We start from the raw sequence: 25,705 nt of genomic DNA on the forward strand, positions 1-25,705 counted from the left end.
CGACCTAACTGAGATGTAGTACTAAAAATGTAAGGTATTAAAGCTTTTGACTAAACTTGAGGAGTTAACTAATTAACTAAAATCAGTTACCTTCCAATTTTAACTTGACCAGATTTAAAAAAAATAAAATGTAAACATTATCACTCCGAATAACCTTTTTCGGGTTATATTTATTTTTAAGAACACTATTGTGTGATAATTCCCTTCCCAGACTGAGCTCTTTTCTTTTGTCTCTTCAGGACTTTGGTCCTTTTGGATGAGCAGAATGCTTTGTAATTCTAATATAAAAAGCTGGATTCTGAAACACCTCATAAATGAAATTTATGCTCTGCTGTATGGGTCTCAGTGGATCAACATCATACTATATTTAGATAACACAAAATGGCATCTTTTGTAATCTTTACTGCTGATGCGGATGTCCCTAAGTGGTGCCTGCGATGGGGAGCGGCCTCCAAGGGTCAGTGTGCCGTGGGAACAAAGATACAATGCTCTAGACCCTGGACTGATGTGATTAACGGCAAGCAGTTGTTGTTCTGTACTTTACCCTACAGGTATAGAGGTGAGGAGTGCAGAAATCCTTTTCAGACCCCACAAAGATGCTTCTTCTTTTACACGTCAGAATACTACTCTTAGTAAAAGTTAAAGGCAATGATTGAATTATATAACATTTACTGGTCTCAAAAAGTTATAAAATCAGAGAGAGTATTTTGATTTCAAGAAAAAAAAAAAGAAAGAGGAAAAAAAATCTCAAAAGAGAAAAAACTCAGGATCTCTTGTATCGCATCCTTAATGCCTAGACGAACACTTTGGACCAAAAGCTCAGGTCACAGGGTCTCTGTCTTCTCAAACCTCAGTCTTAGTAGTGGATCGTCATCTATATTCTGGATGCACAAACAGAACATCAAATCAGCCACATACTTTTACATAGAGAAGAGCTTTGAGAACAGTATCAGACCTTTACAGTATTGTTTTTTTCTATTCAGTTCTCCACTGACACACAATAGTAGAGGTAGTTAATCTTCCAACAGCATCTTTGTCCCTGAGATAGTATGGCTGAAAACTCATTCTACATGAAAATAGATCAATGTCAGAATAGTTTAATGTAATGGATGAAAGGATGAACAAGATGAGGTATTTGAGGAACATTCCCGTATTTTTCAACTTAAATTCTATTGTCTGCACCTATAATGCATTGAATCTACTGTGTACAAGAAAGAAGAGAATAAAAAAAACAGAGCAGACATTGGGCAGTTGCATAATTCTGTCATTAATTGGTTTCTTGGTTTCTATAGAACACTTTCATGAGTTGTTTTTAAAGTAGGCTGTAAATCTGTACAATTCGTTTTTTCAGAGATGGGACTAGTTTTCCAGAGGGAAGAATTTGTGGTAAATCGTTTCCAGTGTAGTGATGTGGGTGGTATTTTCACAAGCTTCAGTCTGATTGTAAATGGTTACCAGAAAACCTTAGGCAAAGTTTTGATACAGTGTTTCAAAAGTTGCATAAACCGTTTTGGTAAGACACTCTAGGAAAAGTGTGCTAAGAAAACATTCCCCATACTATTATACCACTTCCACCAGCCTGGACTGTTTACATAAGGCAGGTTTGGTCCATGGATTCCTGCTGTTGGCACCAAATTCTCACCCTACTATCTGTGTGCCTCAGCAGAAACCGAGATTCATCAGCCCAGATTACGTTTGTTGTAACTGTCTAGTTTCGGTGAGCCTGTGACCATGGCAGCCTCAGCTTTCTGTTCTTCTCTGACAGAAGTGGAACCCAACGTCTTCTGCTGTTGTAGAAGATTCAAAGTGCTGTGTATTCTGGGATGCTTTTCTACCCACTACAGAGTGGTTATCTGAGCTTCCATAGCCTTTCTGTCAGCTCGAAGTAGTCTGGCCATTCTCTGTTGACCTCTCTCATCAACAACATGTTTCTGTCTACAGGACACTCACGGGACACTCACCTCGTTTCTACACTCATTGTCCATTTCATCAGCTCCACTTAATATATAGGTGCACTTTGTAGTTCTAGTTACAGACTGTTGTCCATCTGTTTCTCTTTACTGTTTCTTTTTACCCTGTTCTTCCTTGGTCAGGACCCCCATGGACCCTCATAGAGCAGGTACTATTTGGGTGGTGGACACTGACACTGATGTGGTGGTGGTGTGTTAGTGTGTGTTGTGCTGGAATGAGTGGATCAGACACAGCAGTGCTGCTGGAGTTTTTAAACACTGTGTTGGCTGGATATTTTTGATTGGTGGACTATTCTCAGTCCAGCAGTGACACTGAGGTGTTTAAAAACTCCAGCAGCACTGCTGTGTCTGATCAACTCGTACCAGCACAACACACACTAACACACCACCACGTCAGTGTCACTGCAGTGCTGAAAATGATCCACCACCCACCACAATAGTACCCGCTCTGTGAGGGTCCATGGGGTCCTGACCACTGAAGAACAGGGTAAAAGGGGGCTAACAAAGTATGCAGAGAAACAGATGGACTACAGTCTGTAACTGTAGAACTACAAAGTGCACCTATATAGTAAGTGGAGCAGATAAAATGGACAATGAGCGTAGAAACAAGGAGATGGTCATAATGGTTGGGCCTGATTGGTGTATATATATATATATATATATATATATATATATATATATATATATATATATATATATATATATATATATGTCAAAAGGGTATACACACACACACACGCTACGTGACCAAAAGCATATGGACACCTGAACATCGCACCTATATGAGTCCGACACTAATGTTGAACAAGAAAACAAAGGTGTTTAGGGGGTTGAGACCAGGGCTCTGCACTGGCCACTGGTGTTTCTCCACACCAAACTCATCAAACCATGTCTTTATGGCATTATCCCTCACTGGAACTGAGGGGCCGAGCCCAAACCCTGAAATCATTATCCCTCCTCCACCAAACGTTACTGTTGACGCTATGCGTTCTGATAGACAGTGCCCTCATGGCATTCTCCAAACCCTGATCCATCAGACTGCATAATAGTAAACCACGACTCATCACACTGGAGAACATGTTTCCACTGCCCAGGAGTAGAATGGCGCTATGCTTTACACAACTTGGCATTGCACAAAGGGGTCTTAGGTTCAGGCAGCACTGCATGGGGCTCAGAAACATTTCTGAAAACCACTGTCTGTGAATACAGTTCATAGCTGCATCCACAAATGCACGTTAAAACTCTACCATGCAAAGAAGAAACCATGTATAAACAGGATCCAGAAATACCACCACCTTTTATGGGCCTGAGCTCATTTAAGATGGAGTGAGGCAAAGTGGAAAAGTGTCCTGTGATCCAATGAATCAAAATTTTAAATTCTTTTTGGAAATCATGGATCTGTGTCTGATTCACTTGTACCAGCATAACACTCACTAATACCTGCTCTGTGGTGGTCCAGTGGGGGTTCTGACCATTAAAGAACAAGGGGATAACAAAGACTGCAGAGAAACAGATGGACTACAGTCTGTAACTGTAGAACTACAAAGTGCGCCTATAGAGTAAGTGGAGCTGATAAAATGGACAATGAGCGTAGAAACAAGGAGGTGGTTTTAATGAAGTGGCCGGTCGCTACTTATTTATGTACGTATGTATGTATGTATGTGTATTTGTATGTTGTATATGGTGAATGCCACTGACAATGACAAACAAAATTTACTTGCAAGCTGATTACGTATGATTACGTAACTGTTTATGTGTCACTCCCTGTATTAGATCTCTTAAGCTTACTGCTTAAGCTTGGTTTGCTATCCAGTTGTTTTCAGCTTCACCTAACAGAAGAACCTACATTTACCTGAACCTTCATCTTTTTATTTAGGAAAAAAGACATTACTTTACTTTCTCCTGCTTGAAGGAGCAAAAGCCATAAACTTCACATAACATTTGGTGAGATTCTTTCACCTGAACAAGACTCTTTCAGGCAACAGTTCTTAGACAGTATTCTTCAGTCTTTCTTGGGCTGGTTTCCTCAAGGAATTCTACAGAGAGAAGTACAGATATCTGATAGTGAATTGATGGCACTGCAGAACCAGAAAACGAGAATTTTTTATACCGACTTCTCAGAAAAAAGGAAAAAACTTTGCTTACCTTTCATCACGACCCTGAGTTTGGTCAGTGAAGGTTTACCAGTTAAATCTGGAGGGTTCTTCACATCACAGGAGTAAGTTCCATTGTCCAAAAACTGCATTTGAGTGACGCGGATAGACGCGTCTTTTTTGTTCAGGTCTCCTGCCCATTCTACCCTGGCCTTAAACTGAGGGCTATCTGGGAAAGACTTTCCACCCGAGTAGTAGAAAATCTGAAAAACAAAAGCAGCTCTGACCATCCCACACTGACAGGCAGGTATTCTCCATTTACAAAAACCTTCATATACAAGTCACTGAGGAATTTGTGTCCTCTGAGATCATGCTTTGGTAATCTCCTATTTCTAAAGTCTTTAAAACCCCATCGTCCTGGTTACTCTTCAACATTTCTTTTGATTCAAGTTATTCTTCATTCATCCAATTTTCTGTTTGCTGTTGCTAAATGTGACATATCTATGGTTTTGGGGTTATTCCATGTTCACTGTCCTAGGGCCTGGTGGGTCACTTTACGGATTTTCACGTAAAAAAAAAAATATATTTAATTAAATATTTTAAATATTTAAATATTTAATTCTATTTAATTCTTGCAACCATGCAAATACTCCAAACTGTTTTTAGGCTAGTTCAGACCACGCCTTTAACACAAGGTTGTAGTATGTGAAGAGACAGTATGATTGTAGGAGGGGAGGGAACTCTGAGAACTTGAGCTGGAGTTTTAGGCAGCTACTGCTCCGAGCTAGAGTAAACCGGTCTCACGTTAATATGTAGGAATTGCTCAGTTAATTATTAGGAGCCTACTTCAACGTGATAAACCGAATCAGTTGAAATGGTTGATCTCACAGTCAGACCCAGATGCTGCACTGACTGATACAAACTTTGATAATTTTTTTTTTTTTTACCTGCATTTTTATTATATTATTTTAGCTGTTATATGATTGTTTTGTTTGATCTGATTTTTTATGTAATCATTTTGTTGGTTCTTGTTTCAGTCTTACTTGTTTTAATTGCTTAAATTTGACCTTTCTTACTATTTTAATATCTCTTTGTATTTTATCAAAGATTTATATGTACTTTTTTAATCCCTTGTTTTGTGTTGTGATCTTGGCTACACTGCAAATAAGGGTCACTCAAATGCATTCAGAGTTTAAATAAAGGTTGATTGATACCAGAACAGGATCATTTTTGGAGAATGTACTTCATATGTTAGAGTATAAAATTGTTCACCTTTGAAATTTAGTCTTTCAGCTAGACTCTATCAGCCTTGAATTCTGATTTAAATATGCCCTGCGTTGCTGTGGAATGACCCCTGTGTATTTATTGGTTAACGGTTAGGAGAGATAAATTTTGGGGGCTATATATGTAAGATATATGCCATGCAACACTGACATACTCCACTGTCTGCGCTAAGGACTGCCGTTGCATTAAAGCATTGTCTGTACTCTTAGCACTGAGTATATGATAAACCAACAAATTTGGGATCAAGTCACATGCATCCCATAGAAACATCTCATGCATACATTATTGGAAAGGGGGAATTTTTTCATATGTCAGGTGCCTATTTACAGATATATCTGTGTCTAAGGTAAGCAGTAGGGACTTTCTGAACTAATTACCATAAGTGTTACTTCCAATATACGCCACCTACTGTATATAAGTCTGTCTTATGAGCTTCAAATTGCTGCAAAATAAAGACAATCTTAAATTTTGTCGAATGTGGTATTCTATATAACTGAACAAGGTCCTGCTTTTTGATTCATATCACTTCTGAAAATAGAATATAAAAATGTTAATAGCGGAGAGGAGCAGAGGAGCCTTACAGCCACGCCAGTGGACTCTGGAGATCCCTCAGGGATGAAAGACCACGATACTGATGCTTGACTACTGATCACTTCAGTGGATTTGAACCAACACTTAAGCGTCCCAGTGGTTCCGTTTTCTACAAATATCTCAGCAGGGGTGTCCAATTCTATAGCAGCAGCTGGGTAGATTCCTGTTGGAGAAACGCAATGTATCATCTAGTATGTACAAATGGCTTTACACTAATCCTTTTGGGTTATTATGTTAAATAAATAAATAAATAAATAAATAAATAAATAAATAAGTTGTTGGAAGAAAACCTCGTATCTCCAAAATGGTAACTTTACAGGAGAAGGAAAAAAAAACACTTTACTTTTAATGTAAGTCAATGGAACCAGACTTTTTTCCAAGTCATTTTGGGTCGTTTTTTTTGGTTCATTCATCATTAAATTTACATACGGTGTAAAGGGTAACACACCTAAGAGACAACAGCATGAGGCTGGCAAGTAATTTCATATATACACATATAGCTAAATTAGTAATATAAATACTACCTAAAGCAGTATTTCTCAGCCCTGGTTCTGGTGGGCCACTATCCTGCACTGTTTTCCCTGCTCCCAACACAACTGACCAAGCTAATCAGCTCTAGTGCCTTTGCTAAAGTATAAAAAGCAGTAAAATGTGTATTTAAGACCAAGCTCAAAATAAGGTGCTATATACTAGTCAGTTACAATTAGAACAGTTCCAATCACAGATACACAACTTTCAGCCCCCCCCTGAAAAATGGACAACATAGTAAAAGAAATGCTGCCTGAATGGTGTATTGGAGTCATCTACAGCACACCTACTCTTAGTTGGGTACTTTTAGACAATTTTCCCAAGATAATAATCTGCATATATTAACCCCCACAACTGGAAAGTACGCATGGAATTTTTATTTTCTCAGGAGAATTTTTATTTCTCTCTACTTTGACCTCTTACAATGGCGAAACACCTTATACAATAATACATTGTCAAGAGTTATGTATACACTGATTAGCCAAAAAAATATGACCACCCGCCTGATATGCTGTTGGTCTTTCATGTGCCACCAAAACATGCTCTGATCTGCCTAGGTATGGACTCAAGACCTCTGAAGGTGCCCTTTGGTATCTGGCACCAAGACTTTAGTAGCAGAGTGGGCTTATTGCTCCAGCACATCTCAAGGATGCTCGATTAGACTGAGATTTGGGGAATTAGGAAGCCAAAGCAACACCTTGAGCTCTTCATTATGTTCCTCAAACCATTCCTGTACAATGCATGCAGCGCATTATCTTGCTCAAGGAGTCCACTGCCACTGAATACCATTGCCATGATATGGCGTGTACCACAACAAGGTTTAGGTAGATGGCACATGCCAAATTGAATTCTACATGAATGTCCAGACCCAGGACATTGCCCAGAGCGTCACACTTCCTCCACTGACTTGTCTTCTTCCCAGTGCATCATGGTGTCATCACTTCCCAAGGAAAACGCTGCACACATACCCAGCCATCCACATGACATACATGGGACTCGGACCAGGCAATCTTCTTGCAAGATTCAAGATTCGGTTTGGTTTATTGTCATATGTATTCAGTATACAGGACATTCAAATATACAATGAAATATTTATACTGCAGCAGCTTGCTCCTACATATAAAAAATATAAGTACAAATAGAAGTACAAAGATGGCAATAGCGGAGGGAGGAACTGCACATATGAGAAGCATATTGGACATGCCAGACAACTATGCCAGACAACAAGTAACATCACATAAAAAAAAGAAAGAAAGAAAAAATATTTTCCATTGCTCCAAGGTCCAGTTCCAATGCTTGCATGTCTTGTATGTGTTACTCATAGTGGACAGGGGTTAGCATTGCCACAGTAGTCCTTCTGTTGGTGCGGACCAGACAAGACAGCCTTTGTTGCCCATGCACATCAATAAGCCGTGGACCCCCAGCACCCTGCCATCCTTGTCCCTTCCTCAGACCTCCTCTTTACTGAGCACCCTACAAGCCTTGCTGCTTCGGAGATGCTCTGACCCAGTCGTCTGACCATAACAACTAGCCCTTGTCAAAGCCGCTCAGATCTTCACCTGCCTAATTCTCATGCATTCAACAGCTGACTGTTCACCTCCTGTCTAATATATCCAGGACCTTCACATGCCCAGTTAAGAGAAAATTCATGTGATCTGTGATAATAATATGGTCATAATGTTTTGGCTCGTCAGTGTATATACAGTATTGTGAAAAAAAATGATTTTTAAAACAACACACACACACACACAAGCATGTAAACCACTTATCCTTCTGGGTCGCGTGGCAGGGTATGGGTGATTTCATGCAAGTCAAGATGTATGTTTAACTTCTTAGCAGCCCAGTATTACATTTACTATATGTTATCATCCAGTACCTGGGTTGGCTAATCAGTACTTTGTTAAATTAAATCAAGTGTGCTGGTGATTGAATGCAACAAATCCGTGTGATGGATGGAGGCGTCCAGAAGAAATCTGGAACCAAACTTTGTTCTTCAAACTTGTGTTGTATTTATTTACATTTATTCTAACAATACGAGGTGATTTTACAGGAGGAAAACACAATTACTGCTAAGATAAATGGATAAATGGCTTTACATAATGTGTTTGACTGCATTTGCACTTTTGCATTTTATGTACAGTGCCCTCCACAAATATTGGCACCCCTGGTAGACATGAGCAAAACAGGCTATAAAAACATTCTTCAAACCTAAATCTTATCACGCTATAAATATTTTTCTCAAATCTGTGTGTGCCACAATTGTTGGCACCTCTTCATTTAATACTTTGTCCAGCCTCCCTTTGCAAAGATAACAGTAGTTTGAGAGACATTGTGACCTAAGTAATTTCTAAAATTCCCCATCTGTGATCTGAACCCTCCTCCTCACTGTGCGTGGGGTCAGTATACAAAAATGGCCTCTTCCCATCAGATTCTTAACATCTCTAGTTGTTTTAAACTTCTTTATTAATGACTTGACAGTGGAGATGGGCATTTTCAACTGTTTAGCTACATTCCTGTAGCCATTTCCTGATTTGTGCAGCTTAACAACCTTTTGTTGTATATCAGTACAGTTCTCTTTTCCTTTTCTCTGTTCTGCGAATAGACCACTCTAGTCATGTCGACATTCTGTAGTCCAGGACGTGGTGATCTATAGTCTATTTTAAACTGTTTCGCTTACTGCTAGTTTCGCTTACTGTAAAGCAGGGGCGTCGTCTGGCCTGACCTTAGAGAGCGAGAGCAACAGAGAGAGAGAGAGAGAGAGAGAGAGAGAGGGAGAGAGAGGGAGAGAGCGCAAGGGAAAAATGCCTGAAATCTATGTAAAAAGGCAAATCTACTCCACGGTAAAATAGTCATTTTAACTTACAAAAATCAGTAAACTGGCTGTTTTAAAGCTCACTGAGCATGTAATAGTCAGTAAACAGATAAATGTGTTAACGTTAACTTGAAATACAGTAAAATAAAAAATAAGCCAGTCAGATTACTAACGCTTTTGAGTTAAAACTCTGAACTAGTTTTTATTGTGTACATAAAAATTCACTCCTTGCTGTGGGAGTTTATTGTCTGCAGAGCTCTAACAGTGTTCATCAGACACAATAACCCAGATGGAGGGCGTTAATTTAGCGTAAATATTGTTTCTTGTTGAGTTTATTATTGAATGACTGTTCATCTTCTAAACTATATAAAACTCATATTCACAAAATGTTCTTCTGTTAGCAGAACATTAGACAGGAGCTGTATAGAAGACACTGTTGTGGACAGAAAAAAACGTGTAGAGGACTTTTATAATGGCATTGATGGGGACATATATCAGTTTTTAACACCCACTGTTTAACACTGTTACAGTGGTTTCTCTTTTTAATATGTCCCAGTCAGCGCTGTACGTTTTGTTGACGTGTTAATCCTCATATTAGATAAAAAGTATCAGCTGCACATTTTACAGATGAATTAAAATAACTGAGAGACGGAATCCCAGAACAGTTCTACAACAGACTGGGCTGAGCTGCGGACCCTATAAGCAAGCTTTTAACTCACCAGTGGTGGTCCACACTGCAACGATGCAGAACAAAACACTGTTAAATGTGGGATTTGAGAGCCTCGATTCCATCTTCTAGCACTTCTGGCACATAAATATCACAGCACTGAGGTTCACCCATCTAAACAGCCCTCACTGCGACTCCTGTGGGGTCGTATGAGGAGGAGTAAGACGAGTAATCCCACCCACAACTATTCACACTGGCTGTTCTACTCGGTTTGGGGGCGGGACTTCAGCTGGAAGGCGTGTAGCCCCGCCCCAGGTTTTTTTCATTGGCTATAGGAAGGTATGTCGTCAGCTCGCCCCCTGCTGCAGGATGTAAGGTGCCCGTTAGACACTGTGTCAATGATTTAGATGTTTAATGTAATGTCTTCAAGGTTTCTCAAACGCTAGAGGGCGCTTCCGAGCGAGTCCAAAATGAATGGACTATTTTAAGCCGTTGAGTTCCATTTATTCCCATTCATTGAGGACTCCCTTGCGGGCGCCCTCTGCTGTTTAGCAGTCCTGTTTTTGATATAACAGGCTATTTGTATATAATAGCAGAATATTTTGCTCCGTCATTTAACTTAATGCAACTCAACCACAAAACCTTTGGCTTGGTGCCGGCATCTGTTTGTGTGTGTGCTGTAGCGACATCATCCACGACACAGACTGGGAGCACTCATAAAACCTAAAGAGCGAGTTTATGAGGAGTCTGACCACTTCGGTTATGGCCACTTCTTATTTCCCCCGTTACATCAAAAACATGACTGCAAAGCGCTAGAGGGCGCCTGCGAGTGGGTCCTCAATGAATGGGAGTAAATCAAGCTAAACGGCTAAAAACGTTAGAATAGTTAAAAGTTAAAATAGTTTCCAATCACTCGGCCAAAACGTTTCTTTAAATTTAGAAAGTGGAAGAATGTATTTCATTAAAAAAAAGCTATAAAAACATACCTGTAGGTTTTCTTTTTTTCTACAGCAAACGGGTTTTGGGCAGCAGAAGGCGGGCACTACTGCTACTGATTGCTGATTGGTTGGCGAGCGGAGTAGCTCATTGGCTGTTGGCGCTCACTGACGTCATGAACATACATGATGCGCCATTTTAAACTCCTATAACTTGAGTTTAAAAGCTCTTAAAAATATAACAGCGGTGTTAAAATGTTTTATGCTGTTCTGCGTTCAGAAAATGATTGTATTTGTTTACATTAAAAAATGTTTAACCTTTTATAAACTATGATTTTGCTCAAATGCTCCATCTTAACCCATTCCTTTTGGACTCGCTCTCGCTTTCTGTTTATCAGAAATACAAGTATAAGAATTATCGGTATGAATGTATAAATTCGTCAGACAGTTTACTTAAAGCAACACTATGTAGGTTTTGAAGATTTGGAGACCTCTCTGGTGGAAATATGTAATTGCATGCAACATACAGAAGAACATTTTGTAACGTGGGTTGTGCTTCAGTCCCCCACAAGTGGATGAATCTGACTTTTGTAAGTGTGTTGAAAAAGTATTTGAAGAGAACATAGCCAAAACCTGGTGAAGGACGCGTCTTCTAATGATGTAACTGAATTATTTATATGTCATCGTCTTCATCAGAATAATGTTGATCTTGCATTTGAGACCTAAACATCTAGTCTGAACTTCTGCTTCAGCCTGTGCATACATCAAAGTTGTATGACATGAAAACTCCCATCCTGGTACTTCTGACTTTCAAATGATTATTTTAGGCCTTACAGTTACTCACAGTGTTGCAATCTCACCATATTTCAATGTGTTCTTTTTTCTCCATACTCATTAATGCTACTTCTTTCAGTTTTAACAAAAATATTACATAGTATTGCTCTGCAGCTAGCTAAAACTCTTTATTAGTCAGTTGACGTTCATTTGAGTACAGTTAACGTTATCAGGAGTTTTGGATATGCAAAAAACAGAAAGCATTGCAGTCATGAAAAAAAACCCACTACGGGAGCAGAAGCCGCTCATTAAATGACCTATGTACATTACAAGGATGGATAAATCCTAAACGCCTCCGTGTGAAATAATGCACTTTTTCAGAGCTGGTTTATGAGGAGCCTGGCCACTTCCTATTTCCCCCATTACATCAAAAACAGGACTGCTAAACAGCAGAGGGCGCTTGTGAGTGAGTCCTCAATGAATGGGAGCAAATGGAACTCAACGGCTGAAAATGAAAAGTTAAAATAGTTTCTAATCACTCGCCCAGAACATTTATTTAATTTTAGAAAGTAGAAGGATGTATTTCACTAAAACAACAAATAAATATTACCTATATTTTTCCTTTTTTCTACAGCAAACGAGTTTTGGGCAGCAGAACGCTGGCATTACTGCTACTGAGTGCTGATTGGTTGGCGAGCGGAGCAGCTCATTGGCTGTTGGCGCTCAATGACGTCATGAACGTACATGAGGCGCCGTTTTAAACTCCTATAACTCGAGTTTAAAAGCTCTTAAAAATATAACGTCAGTGTTAAAATGTTTTATGTTGTTCAGGAAATGATTGAATTCTTTTACATTAAAAATGTTTAAGCGTTTATAAACTATGATTTTGCTCAAATCTTTTTTTGTATTGTATTTTATTTCATTGAATTTTATTTTATATTTATTTTATTCACTACATGTTAATGTCTGTCTGATACTGTGCACTGTGAGCTCCTGTAACCGAAACCAAATTCCTTGTATGTGTAAGCACACCTGGCCAATAAAGCTTGGTTCTGATTCTGATTCTGAAATGCTCCATATCAACCCATTCATTTTGGACTCGCTCGGGTGCGCCCTCTAGCGTTTGAGAAGCCCAGAAGACATCGCAGAGTGGTAAATTCTCCTCTCTACAAGTCCTCGGCACTTGTAGTGCACTACATAGGGAGCAGGGGGCATTTGAGACGTAACCGGCAGCGTGCATGTTGTCCTGTGAAGCCCGCAGTTGCCGCACGCTTTCGGCTCCGCGCGGCTCCGCTGACTGTAGCCATGGCAACATTTTTTGGTGAGGTTTTATCAGTTTACTCGAGAGCGGTGGAAGAGGATGAATACGACGACTTAGAGGACGAAAACGAGGAAGATGCACAAATCCGTCGTGAAATAGAAGAGAAAAGGTAACTGGGCGGCTCGGGTGTTGCTAATATAGCCAACCAGCAGTTTAGCTAACCTAGCTAACTAGCTAGTTTATAGATTGTTCAGGCAAATTGTGGCTATATAACTTTCATTTATATAAAGATGTCTAGCTATTTGGCTACATGCTTGTTAAGTAAATCGTTAAACCTGTTAAGCTTTAACGTTAAAGAGAGTTTACTTAGCCAACAGCTATGAATGACTGTGCAAGCTTGTGCTTCGCTAACGTTACTTAGCTTAGCTAGGTTAGCTGGGTAGTTGCTTGCTTTCAGTTTCACTTCATCTGTATCTTCCATTTCCAGCATCCAGATGACCTTTTTCTTGACAAACAAACAAATCAGCCACTTTCTGAAGAGGTGAAGAAAATAACCTTCTCGCTTGTGTCTCACAGGGAGGTTCGTGTTAGGTGGTGTCCAGAGGTTTCAGAGTCTGTAGGGAGCTCTGAACAGCTCCAGTGTTCAAACCTGATCATAGCAGTGGGACCCAATGCTGCAGGTAATTCCCTGTTCACCCTGTTACTCCACTTATTAGCCTTTGATACAGCTGTAACTGTAAACCATGTCTGTGTTTAAAACTAGGGCTACAGCTAACGATTACTTTTATTATCGGTCAGTCTTTCTTAAAAAAAATAAATCAAATAATCTGGCAATCATGTTCCACTTTTTTGTGATCAATATTTTATTAACAAGCAAACGCAAAGAACACAAGAACTGTGTTCAAAAAGCCCAGGACATGCCCATAGGGCTTCCCACAACAGACATGGTACAGAGTCAACAATCATCAAGGTAGCAACGACAGCGGTGATGGTCAGTGGCACACCCACACAAGAGGAAAAGACATACACACCAACGCAAAAGACATATAAACAAATGAATACCTAAACAGAAAAATTAATAAGTTCAGTATACTGAGGTTTCCACCCTCATATCAGTTAGCAAAGGTTGCTATGCTCTCATTGCTTTTAAAAATTCATTCTCAGTATTTGTCCAGGTCACAGTTGTTCTTCTTTTGGCCTTATTTATCTTGGCTATTGTACATTCCAAAAGAGCGATGTCCCGAAAATAAGTAAGCCAAAGAAGATGCATAGGAACGGAGGGTTCAAACCATATTTTCAGTATTTTCTTTTTGGCTGGCCAACAAAATCCTTTTTTTGATGAGTAGAAAACAATTCTGCAGAGTCATCAAGTACGAGGAAGGTCCGGGGATCTTTATATACAGATTTTCCCAAAATATTAGAAAGAGTATCTTGAATATATGACCAAAAGACGTCTACGGTAGGACATGTCCAAAACATATGCATATATATACCGACTATTGCTGAGTTACTCAAATGACAGTAAGGATCTTGTCTAACTTTAAATTTATACAGCAGATTAGGTGTGACACATGCTTTTAGTCTGAACTTGAAATGAATTGTGTGGTGTGCTGGGTTTTTTTGAAGTAATAAAGCAGTTCTTTCACACCGAAACCCAGTTAAGTTTAACATTAAGTTCTTTCTCCTAAAACAAAGACACTGAAGGATTAGAATTTGATTGTTTAAGGAGTGACTTGTACACCACAGATACCATGCCTAACGATATAGTAGTAGAATCTGTCCATTTCTGTAGAGAGTGTGAAATGATTTGGTTGGACCAGGGGACACCATAAGCTGTTAGGGCAGATCTCTGTCTTAGATATATAAAAAAAAAGGAAAAACCAGGCAAGATACACTCTTTTCTGAGATCTTGAAATTACTTCAAACCCTCCTCATTAAAAATGTCTTTTAGGGTATGTATGCCTTGTTTAGACCAAACTTTATATGCAAATGGCTTAGCAGTCATGTTCCACTTTTAATGAAAAATACCTTTAAATAACGGCACAAGAAAGCATCCAAAATATCTAAAATGTTTAAATGCTTTTGTTTACATTACTGCAAGATGTATTTCTCAGTTAAAATTGTATGTATGACTGAATACAAAAATTTCTGGAATGAAAAAAGAAAACCTTTTTACCTTATTTACTGATGTCTATTTCTTTAATAAAATAAATGGGTCACAGCTCTAGAGCATCTTCATTTATCATTTCCTGGCTATTTTTATTTTACTTGTCACATTTCTTGTTTACTCAGTTCTAGCACATACTGTACTTAAACATTCATCTGTTTCATTTCCATCATTGTGTTTGTGAGTTGGGCATTTCTGCCTCTGTGACGTCTGATGTATTATTGGCTAAAGGTTTCTGCATTAAACATTACCAAGTTTAGGAACGAGTGGCACTGTTGTCATTTAGAACTGTGTGTTTTATATATTTAAGGTAAAAATTACTGACAACATTCTAAAACAGATTTAACACCGTCTTGGTGTTCTGAGATTATCTGTTTTCACTATATAGCTCAGTGGTCCCTTTAGTGCGGACTTTAGCCATATAGGCTTGTTAGGCTACATTCACACAGCAGGTAAAAGTGGCCCAAATCGGATTTTCTCACCAAATCTGATTTTTTTTTTTTGTTTGGCTGTTCACATTATCTTTTAAATGTGACCTATATGCAACATAAGTCTGAACAGATGAGCTCCTAAACTGACCTGCATGCTTAAAAGAACAATGCTTCATGTGGCTCATCCAGAGGTAAACGATCAAGACTGCCAACGAACGCCAGTCGCTCTCGGAGGGTTCAGCTTCATCTGAAGCTTCATTGACAGACAAGCTGGGTGACACATCTGTGTCACATATGAGGAAAAAAATTGGATTTGGGCCACTTTTCCCCCCTGTGTAAATGTAGCTTTAGTCACTTACGATCAGTGGAAGCAAAAATGTGTAGGAACTTGGGTACTTTCACTTTATTTGCCATTGTCATCTTGCTTTGCATATCTACTTTTGAGTCTTGCTTTCTCGAGTTCGTCTCCCTTGACTGAAGCCATCATTCAAATTGCTGTTTCTACCACAAACGATTTCTGCTTACAACACATTGAAATGACAGAGGCCATATTGCTTCTGACTGTGTGTATAGAATGTACAGCAATGTGTTGGCATTAATTAAATGATATCGCTGTTGTCGGAACGAAACCTTGTATCTCCAAAATGGTAACTTTACAGGAGAAGGAAAAAACATACTTTACTTTAATGTAAGTCAATGGAGCCAGACTTTTTTCCAAGTCATTTTGGGGCATTTCCTTTGGTTCATTCATCATAAAATTTACAGACAATGTAAAATCCAAAAAGCATGTTCAAATTATGTCATAAACCGAGAAATGACAAAAATGGAGATACACGATTTTGTTCTGGCAAAAGCTCCATGCAGCTTTTTTAAGTAAACCAGTGACATAAAAAATACACATCAGCAATTTTTTAGAATCAATGTAGTCGACTTTGTCAACTCGTTGTTGCATCCTCAGTTAGAGATCAGCCAATCACATACTGTCAGAGAAGGTCTTGTGTTCCACAGTCCATCTGAATGTTGCTTTTCTGTAAATTAATACAGCATCTGTCTTATCTTTGTCTCTCTGGAGTAAGGTTTCATCTCTGCGTATGTACTGAGGTCTGAAAATTGGACACAGGTGGGATGGGTGTCTCTGTGGAACGAAAGGAGCCGCGGATCCAACCGACCAGACACAGCTCCTCAGCCTGGAGAGCCGGGCTGTGTCATCTACCGGCAGAACAGCTGTCCATCAGTGAGTACACTGACATACAATGTCTATGTCCACCTCACATTTGCACCAATGTCTTTGCCTGTATAAAACATCTCACCCTTTGGCTATGTTCACATTACCAGGTTGAAGTGGAACAAATCTGACTTTTTTGCCTTAATGTGATCTGATGTTTTCAGAGCTGTGTGGACACACAAATCTGATCTTTTCAAATCCGACCTGAGCCGCTTACATATGTGGTCCTAGATCAGATACGTATCTGATTCGTGGCCATGCAACCTTAATGTGACGCTCAGGTCGGAATTCATGTGCTTCTTTTCCACTGCGTGTGCGTGTCATCATTCAGCGTTACCATGGCAGCAGCACCGAACAGAAGTTAACGCTTGTAAACAGTGGAAAAGCAACACGTCATCTTTTTCTCCTTCGTCTCGCTCTAATAATGAAGCTGAGAGCTGATCAGAGTTAATTATCTTCACAGCGAAGCTCGTTCTGCTCGTTAGTTTGTTTGCTGATGACACACGTGATTCATTCACGTGACGTTACTGAGTAGGATGTGCGCATGTGGGTCATTTCAGGACGCCGGTTCGTTCACATTAATGACAGATTTGAATCACTTACTTAAACGAGTGTGAACCATCATGTCAGAGAGATCGGATTTGAGCAATGAGGCTTGTAACGTGAACGTAGCCATTCAAGGGTCTCCTCAAAAAATAAGCTAACTAAGTACTATTTGCTGTTTGTTACAGGTTCTTATTTGCCAGTGTACATGTTACATTGCTGAAGATCAGCTGTTCCAGTGGGCTGAAAAGGTAAGCTAGGGAGAGTTTTAGAATGAATAGAGGATTCATTCTTTTTCCTGTTTTTTTTTCTTTAGAGACATTTGTTTAATGATTAGTCAGAAGTAAGTTTTTATAATGGTCTTTCAGTTCTTTTTCTCAGTTTAATGATTTAATCTGTGTGCATGTTTGCAAGGATAATTCTTAGTACTGCTGAAGTTAGAGAAATTTCATATTGGCCACAAGGTGGAGACATGCAGATATGTTCTGCCTCCACTTAAGATGACTGTATATTTCAAACAAAACAGATGATTAGAAGCAAAAAGGTGTGTTTTGTTCAAAAGAGAAGACAGTAGACATGATGATTTGATTTTACAGTGTAGTTTGTACCATATATACCATGTTTGCTTTGGTCACAGTTGTCACTCCATAGAGGAGCAGCTGTGTAATTTCCTGTTTATTTGTTTCCTTGCTGATGTGGAAGTGGCACCAAGAAGTACAGAGACCTCTTTGAGTATACTTATGACTGTTCTCTGGGCTGCATTTGTTGATGGTTCTTTTTTATGAAGTTGTTTTGATGTTTTAAGTATATTCTTATATTATATATCTTATAGTATTTATTCTCAAAAGTGGCATTCTTAAATTCTTTAGGAGTTTTGTACATGCAGTTATAGGTTTGACATGCAAGTATCACACATGACCAATGCTTCAGTTACAGTGCTGTGAAAAAGTGTTTCCTGATTTCTGGTTTTCGTACAAACTGTTCTATAAGACAATGACAAAATAAAGAAACACAGAACTCAGTTTTTCAATAATCATTTCGTTTATTGAAGGAAAAAAAGTTTTACAACACGTGTGTCACCTATATTTAAAAAAAAACGAAAGGACCTCTAAACTTAATGACTCATAGTGCCAACTTTAGCAGCAACAACTGTAACTAAACACTTCCTATAACTAAAGATCAGTTTTTCCTATTGATTTGGACAATTTAGACCCATTCTTCTTTGAAGAATTGCAATCGTTGAACCACAAAACTGCCTGTTTAAGGTTTCGCCACAGCGTCTCAGTGAGGTTCAAATCAGTACTTTGACTATGCCACTCCAAAACCTTAATTTTGTTCTGAGCCATTCAGTAGTGGACTTTCTCTTATGCTTTGGATTGCTGTCTTGCTGCATAACTCAACTGTGCTTGAGCTTCAGATTACAGACCAATAACCAGACATTCTTCTGCTGGATTTTATAGTAGAGAGCAGAATTCATGGTTCCATTATTAATGGCATTTTGACCAGGCCTTAAAGCACGAAAGCATCCGCACACCATCACATTACCACCACAGTGTTTGACTGTTGGTGTGATGTTCTTATTGTAGAATACTGTGCTAACTTTATGCCAGATGTTATGGGACCCCTGCAGCAGTTCCTTAGATGTTCCTCTGGGTTCATTTGTGAGTTGTCATTGTGGTCTTAAAGGAACTCGGGTAGGCAGGCCACTCCTGGAAAGATTGGCCACTTTTTCAACATTTAGAGATAATGGCTTTTACCCTTGTGGAATTTCTTTTGATCATGGCATAGTGTGCTTGTTGACACCTGTTGGTCTTTTTTTGGCCCTACTTTTCCACATAAACAAGTGTTTTCATGTTCTTGCAGCATAAATCTATCACCCGAAAATCTTTTAATCTGGCACGCAGCATAACTGAAGTCCACGAATCTAGCATATTTTGCAGCATCTAGTATAATGTGGCAGGGAGTAAACGTATAAAACTGCTGTAGTTTAAAATTTTAAGCTTGATATAAAATTATGTTTGAAACAATGAAATTACAAATAAAGCAAAATAGAAGAATTAGAATGGGACACATACTTCTGAGGCACTGTAGGCTGTTTTGTTTTTTAATTGTTATAGTGATATTATTCGTCAGATACTGATATCACAGAAGGGTGCAGTATGCAAAAAAGCCTCTTAGCAAAAACTGAATGTTTAATTGTGTTGTGACTGTTGTGTCTGACCAATCAAAGATGGTTTTTTGCATGTTTGGATGAGTCAAGCCGTCTATGTGGTCTAACAAATTTATAACTATGCAGACCAGTCTTCATCTATGTTCTGTCAAGGATTCGCCATTGTGTTCTTAATGTATCATAAAATATACCACATTTGCAGTATGCAGCAGTGTAATTCTCCATGTGGAGCAGTTGTGTCTTCATTTCATCGTAGTGTATGCAATCCTTCACCACCCAGCACTGGTCTCTGTCCTGCAGGTATTGGGCAGCATGCAGAGGAGAAGTCTGAGTGTGACAGTGCTGTCTGATGCCCCTCTGGCCGAGTATAAAGTTCCAGACTACCTGAGTGGAGGTGATGCTCCGTTCCTGCGTGCACTGAAAACCATCACTTACACAAGCACCCTGCCCTGCCCTCTGCTGGAGCAGCCCAACATTATCACTGGCCTACCTGCCGCAGGTACAACACACTTCAACAGCCATTCACCTAGTGGCTCATACTCACTGTACTTTTACTTCTCCTTTAGCCTGTGCCCACTTTTCACCATAAAGTGAAAGAAACTCCAGCAGTCTGTCTGCTCAGAGTATTGTTCAGCGGACAGTGGACAGTAATTCTTATGGATTTCCTAAAAGAACAAAAAAAGATTGACTTTAAAGCCACTTGTAATCAAGACACTGGTCACTTGCTGGAGTATTCCTTAGTTTAATGTTTGAAATAAGTGAATATATAACACAAATTTGAAACTACATTCACTACACTATGAACAATACAGGTCTTAGGATGAGACAGACATGAGAAAATGCATTAACAAAGCTGATCTTATGAAGTTTCATCCAATTTTTACACAACAGAGCAACAGAGTCAAGTACAATTCCAGTTACGTTTGATTTCCATAAGATTGTCTGGTACGCTTCCATGCTCAGGCAGGAGTTTCTTAAAACTCAACTCATACCACTGTGCTGGTAACATATTACCACACAGTCTTACCACTGGAAAATTAGTCCCATGTCTGAAAGCACAAATATATAAATTTTGACCGTAAAATGAGTAACTTTTACTCACAAATTTGTGAATTAAAAGAAAATCGGTATAAATGATAACTGACGGAATTGAGCAACTACCAATTGGTTATTATTATAAGTGTGTTTAAAGTCCAAAGGGTTTCTTTGGCTTGTGTTTTCCTGGATTGGAGTTAGACTAAAGACAAGCGTAGGGTTTCACAATTCACTCCACTGCAAAGCTCAGAGAATGACTAAAGCTCCTGTGTTTGTTCTGGTGGCCCCCAGTGCTCAGCCACTGTCAGGTTCAGCGCATCCCAGCTGTGCTCTTCCAGTGCTTCACTGATGTGATCCACCCAGACTCGGTTACCATGGAAACCTATAAACCAATCCTGTCATGTCTCGGCACATCGGTGAAGGTGAGGGTTTACTTGTTTACTTCCTATGCATGCTTTTTTATGTGTTCTCCACATGTTTATATTCAGTATTACTGATGTGAATTGCAGCCCCTTTCTTTGGCTCAGCTCACCAGTAAGAGTCGGCTCTCTCAGTTCCCAAATGGCTCTTCGTTCAATAGTAATGCCGTCCCACTCCACACACAGTTCTGCTGCTTTTACGTTATGTTAGTAGACGATTGACGGAGAACCAGATATTCCATTGTTTTCAGTGGAGTAGCATGTTAAATATCTGCCGTTGCCACTGGCAGCAGTCCGGGGAACCTTTTGGAGAGGCACACTATATGGCCAAAAGTATGTGGACACCCTTCCATATTATTCAAGTGTTTCCTATTGGTAACAGGTGTATAAAGTTTAGCACATAGGCATACAGTCTCCATAGACAAACACTGGCAGTAGAATGGGTCATACCGAAGAGCTCAGTGACTTTAAACGTGGCACTGTCATGGGATTTCTGCCCTGGTCACCAGTATGTGCTATTATTGTGAAGTGTGTAGGAGCAACAACAGCTCAGCCACAAAGCAGTAGGCCACACAAACGTAAAGAGCAGGGCCACTGAGTGCTGAACTGTGTAGCACATAAAAAAGTTCCAAACTGCCTCTGGAAGCAACATTAGCTAAAGAACTGTGTATCAGGAACTTCATGACATCACATTCCATGGCCAAGCAGCTGCACACAATTCTAGGATGATTATGCGCAATGCACAGTCAGCTGGAGTGGTGTAAAGCAGCGTTTCTCAACCTGTGGGCCGTGAAGGACCGTCTAGTGGTCCGCAAGTCTGTACTCGGGGGGGAGGCAGTAGTTCATGCTGGGCCAGTAATGCCACTTTGTAACCAAAAACATAAGTGGAATAAAGACTAACATAATAATTAAAAATTAAGGAATTGAACGTTTTTAAGTTGTAATCAATATAAATATTAATAGAGATGTACAAGTAAAAATGTCGCAGAGTAATAGGTGAATTAAACACTGAAAATTATGATCTGATCTTTTTCAGTCCCTGATTCTCAGGTTTTCGGTGTCAGCACGTAAGAAAAGAAAAAGAAAATTGTACTTAAAGCTGAATTTAGTTTTTCTGTGGGCTGCTATGCTTTGTAGTCAAACGCAGGTGGGCCTTAAGGTGGAAAAGGTTGAGAACCTCTGGTGTAAAACACACCGCCACTGGACCCTGAAGCAGTGGAAACATGTTCTGTGGAGTGATGAATAACGCTTCACTAACTGGTAGTCTGATGGATGAATCTAGCAAGGTGCATGAATACATGGTTTGACGAGTTTGGTGTGGAGGCCACCTTTAGTGGCCTGTGCAGAGCCCTGACCTCAACCCTACTGAACACCTTTGGGATGAGTTGGAACATCGATTGTGAACCAGACCCTCTCGTCCAACATAAGTGCCTGACCTCACAAGTGCTCTTTGACTGAATGGGCACAAATTCCCGCAGACGCTTCAAAATCTTGTGGAAAGCCTTCCCAGAAGAGTGGAGGCTTTTATAGCCACAGAGAGGGGCCAACTCCCAGTGCCCAATGTAATAATGCCCATAGTTTTGGAATGGGATGTGCAGCAGCCTTGTATAGATATGATCTTGTGTCAACATACTTTTGGACGTATAGTGTGTAGCTGAACTGAGGGGGAGAAGAGCATTGTTTGCTGCCAATTTTTAGCTATTACAGAGAGTGATGTCCAGATAAACGCTACAGCCTTCCTAAATGGAAAGTGCTCAAATATCTTTAAATGCAGAGAATTGTGATCTCATGTAATGGTCAAGATAGAAAAGGGTTGGTGGTGGTGATTATTATTATTGCTGTTATTGTTATTATTTTAAAACTCTGTTGCCATAGCAGTGTTTCCATGGCTGAATGTTGCCATTGGTCACGTTCCACTATAAGGCAACATGTAAACATAGTACCTTATTTATTAACAAAATGTTTTATGTTTTGTTAGTTCTAAAAACCATTTAAAAAAAATATAGAAAAACTGCAGGACTGGTTATACCAAAAAGTCCGAAATTTCAGTGGATGAATTTCAATCAGTGTTACATTGTATGTGATAACAGCATTTAGCCTACTGTCAAAGTCATAGGATCTAACTATTTGTCTTGTCTACATTTACCAAAAACACTTGCTTCTAGAGTCTCAACGTTCATCTAAAAGAGAAGTTTAGAAACAGACACATTCATAAATGACACATCACTTAATATGCTTGTTCTCAGAACGGTCATGATTTTCTCTCCTCTGCTCTAGCTGGAGACCTGCCTGAGTGTGGAAACGCTGCAGAAATTAACCAGAATTCACGATGCCCAAAGCAACCTGTACACGTAAAGGTAGCATCTTAGCAAATCTGAATCTACCTTTTGTATTGTAATATATATTTTTATGGCTATTAAACACACAGTGACAGTAATTTGAATCTGTGCTTTTTTTCAAGATGTGGTCAGTTATTTTTCGGGACAGCAGGTGGCACTAATTGTCAAGACTTGGTTTCTGCTTCCATGTTGTTTCAGTTAAACGAAATTACCCATGTAGTTCTCAGGGGCTGGTTTTCTGGAAGCAGATGACATCACTCTGTAGTCCCTCAGAATTTCTGTAGAACTAGCTTAAAGCCTATGAAAACCAGGGTAAAGTTGGACTGTTCTGTATTGGATGAATGAGGCTGTGCTCTGTCCAAACAGTGCGATGAAAATTAATTTGATCATAGGTAAGGTCGTAATAAAGCTTTTATAAAGCTTTTCAAATGTCAGTTGTGAAATCACAAAGGTTGCAGTACATTAAGATCTGTTCTACACTCTTAAAAATGAAAGTGTCAGAAGGATTCTTTGGAGCGGTGCCATAGATTCCCTTAAGCAGTGGTTCTCAAACTTGTTTGGTCTGAGGCCCCCCATTTGTGGAACATGTCACCACCCTTGCCTCCACTGGCTTCCCTCTTTATGTCCCCTGCCTGGCTGATCTGGCATGTGAGTCAGCTCCCTATGTAAAAGGGTAAACTCAAAGGGCCAGTTTATTCACAAGCAACACATCACTAGTAAGCATGTGATTTAAAAAAATATTTTTTCTAATTTAAAGAATCTCTATATACTGTTCATTGAAGCCAAGACCCCTTTAAGAGGAGTGCATGATGGAGCCCATATGGAAAAAATCTAAACAGTATGGTCAAAACTGTGCTTCTGCATTATTGTGGATTTACTCTATGGGCTACATACTGTGTAACGCTCAGTGTGCGTTAGTCTGTATGCTTGGCCAAGGGTGAGGTATAGTTCATCTTAAGAGGCGCATCAAACTCCAAAGCACTAAAATAAAAACATTTGTCAGCACTTTGTTTCGTATGTGAGCATTGCCCAATTTTAAGTCATGTACTACTAAACTGGGAACTGTGAAATATGGAACGTTGTGGTTTCTAAACTGACGTAGTGACCTAATAAACTGTAATGAATAATACATTGTAAAATCATTGAAACAGTACGAATGCTAAATGCATGGTGGTCTGAAGACAGAGATCAGAGTCCAGCCATTTCAGTGAGAGAAGCATCACTGAGTTCACTGAATCAGTTGAACTTAAATAAGCTGAATCCAGATAGCAGTTTGATTTGAACTTTACATTTTTATATCCCTTTTAAAACCGCATTGTAGTATGATAATAGCTTTGAGTTAAATGTGTTATAAAATACATTTTTTAAAAAAAACAAGCTACCTTCTTTATATTTTTATAGTACTTTATATTATACCATGAACGTTGCACTTCAGCCCCCAGGACAAAAACTTTGGGTTCTCTCAGTTTTGGGGTGTGGTGTGTGCATATATCGTGTATATATCGTCACTGTCCAAAAAAAATATATATATATATATGTGTATGTGTATGTGTATGTGTGTGTGTGTGTGTGTACATTTTATCAGCTCCACTTACTATATAGGTGCACTTTGTAGTTCTACAATTACAGACTGTAGTCCATCTGTTTCTCTGCATACTTTGTTAGCCCCCTTTTACCCTGTTGTTCAGTGATCAGGACCCCCATGCACCCTCACAGAGCAGATACTATTTGGGTGGTGGATCATTCTCAGCACTGCAGTAACACTGACATGGTGGTGGTGTGTTGGTGTGTGTTGTGCAGGTACGAGTGGATCAGACACAGCAGTGCTGCTGGAGTTTTTAAACACTGTGTCCACTCACTGTCCACTCTATTAGATAGTCATCTGCTGCTGCACAGTTTGCATTGGTCATCCTCTAGTCCTTCATTAGTGGTCACAGGATGCTGCCCACAGGACGCTGTTGGCTGGATATTTTTGGTTGGTGGACATCCACTCAGACCAGCACAACACACACTAACACACATCAGTGTTAGTGCAGTGTTGAGAATGATCTCTCTCTCTCTCTCTCTCATATATATATATATATATATATATATATATATATATATATATATATATATATATATATATAAAAAAAATATACGTGCTTACATACACTCACCCTACCCCAAAACTAAAGAGTCCACAAGTACAGGCCTCAGCTGCTCTAGATGAATGAAATCATGGTGAAAATTCAGTGCGATTTTTCACAAAGATGTTTGTCGGGAACAGTGTGTGTTCACACTGTTCTCTGTGTGTGTGTGTGTGTGTGTGTGTGTGTGTGTGTGTGTGTGTGTATATCTGTGATTGCGTTACTCCCACAGTCTCTGTTCAGCAGGGAGGACGCAGTGCTGAGCAGTTCTAGCCAGTACATGACCGAAAGAGGAACATGGTGAATTTCGGCTCACCGCAATTGTTGCCCGG

At 39.5% G+C, this 25,705-nt stretch overlaps 2 protein-coding genes across 2 annotated transcripts; one reads left to right on the top strand and one right to left on the bottom strand.

Moving 5' to 3' along the window:
• Positions 1-213: 213 nt before the first annotated feature.
• Positions 214-10,122, bottom strand: LOC118824421 (myelin protein zero-like protein 1). The gene is made up of 5 exons (XM_036594563.1): positions 9,998-10,122; positions 5,929-6,101; positions 4,116-4,326; positions 3,930-4,006; positions 214-881 (listed from the first exon to the last, which is right to left on the bottom strand). Exons 1-4 carry the CDS (start codon positions 10,068-10,070, stop codon positions 3,945-3,947), a joined length of 519 nt encoding a protein of 172 aa, XP_036450456.1. The 5' UTR covers positions 10,071-10,122; the 3' UTR covers positions 214-881; positions 3,930-3,944.
• Positions 10,123-12,865: 2,743 nt separating this feature from the next.
• psmg1 (proteasome (prosome, macropain) assembly chaperone 1) lies at positions 12,866-23,342 on the top strand. Its single transcript, XM_036595777.1, has 7 exons — positions 12,866-13,084; positions 13,492-13,595; positions 16,590-16,747; positions 17,470-17,532; positions 19,752-19,950; positions 20,778-20,908; positions 23,183-23,342. Exons 1-7 carry the CDS (start codon positions 12,960-12,962, stop codon positions 23,258-23,260), a joined length of 858 nt encoding a protein of 285 aa, XP_036451670.1. The 5' UTR covers positions 12,866-12,959; the 3' UTR covers positions 23,261-23,342.
• The last annotated feature ends 2,363 nt before the right edge of the window (positions 23,343-25,705 follow it).

Source organism: Colossoma macropomum, unplaced genomic scaffold (assembly GCF_904425465.1).
Source record: "Colossoma macropomum unplaced genomic scaffold, Colossoma_macropomum, whole genome shotgun sequence".
Classification (NCBI taxonomy): Eukaryota; Metazoa; Chordata; class Actinopteri; order Characiformes; family Serrasalmidae; genus Colossoma; species Colossoma macropomum.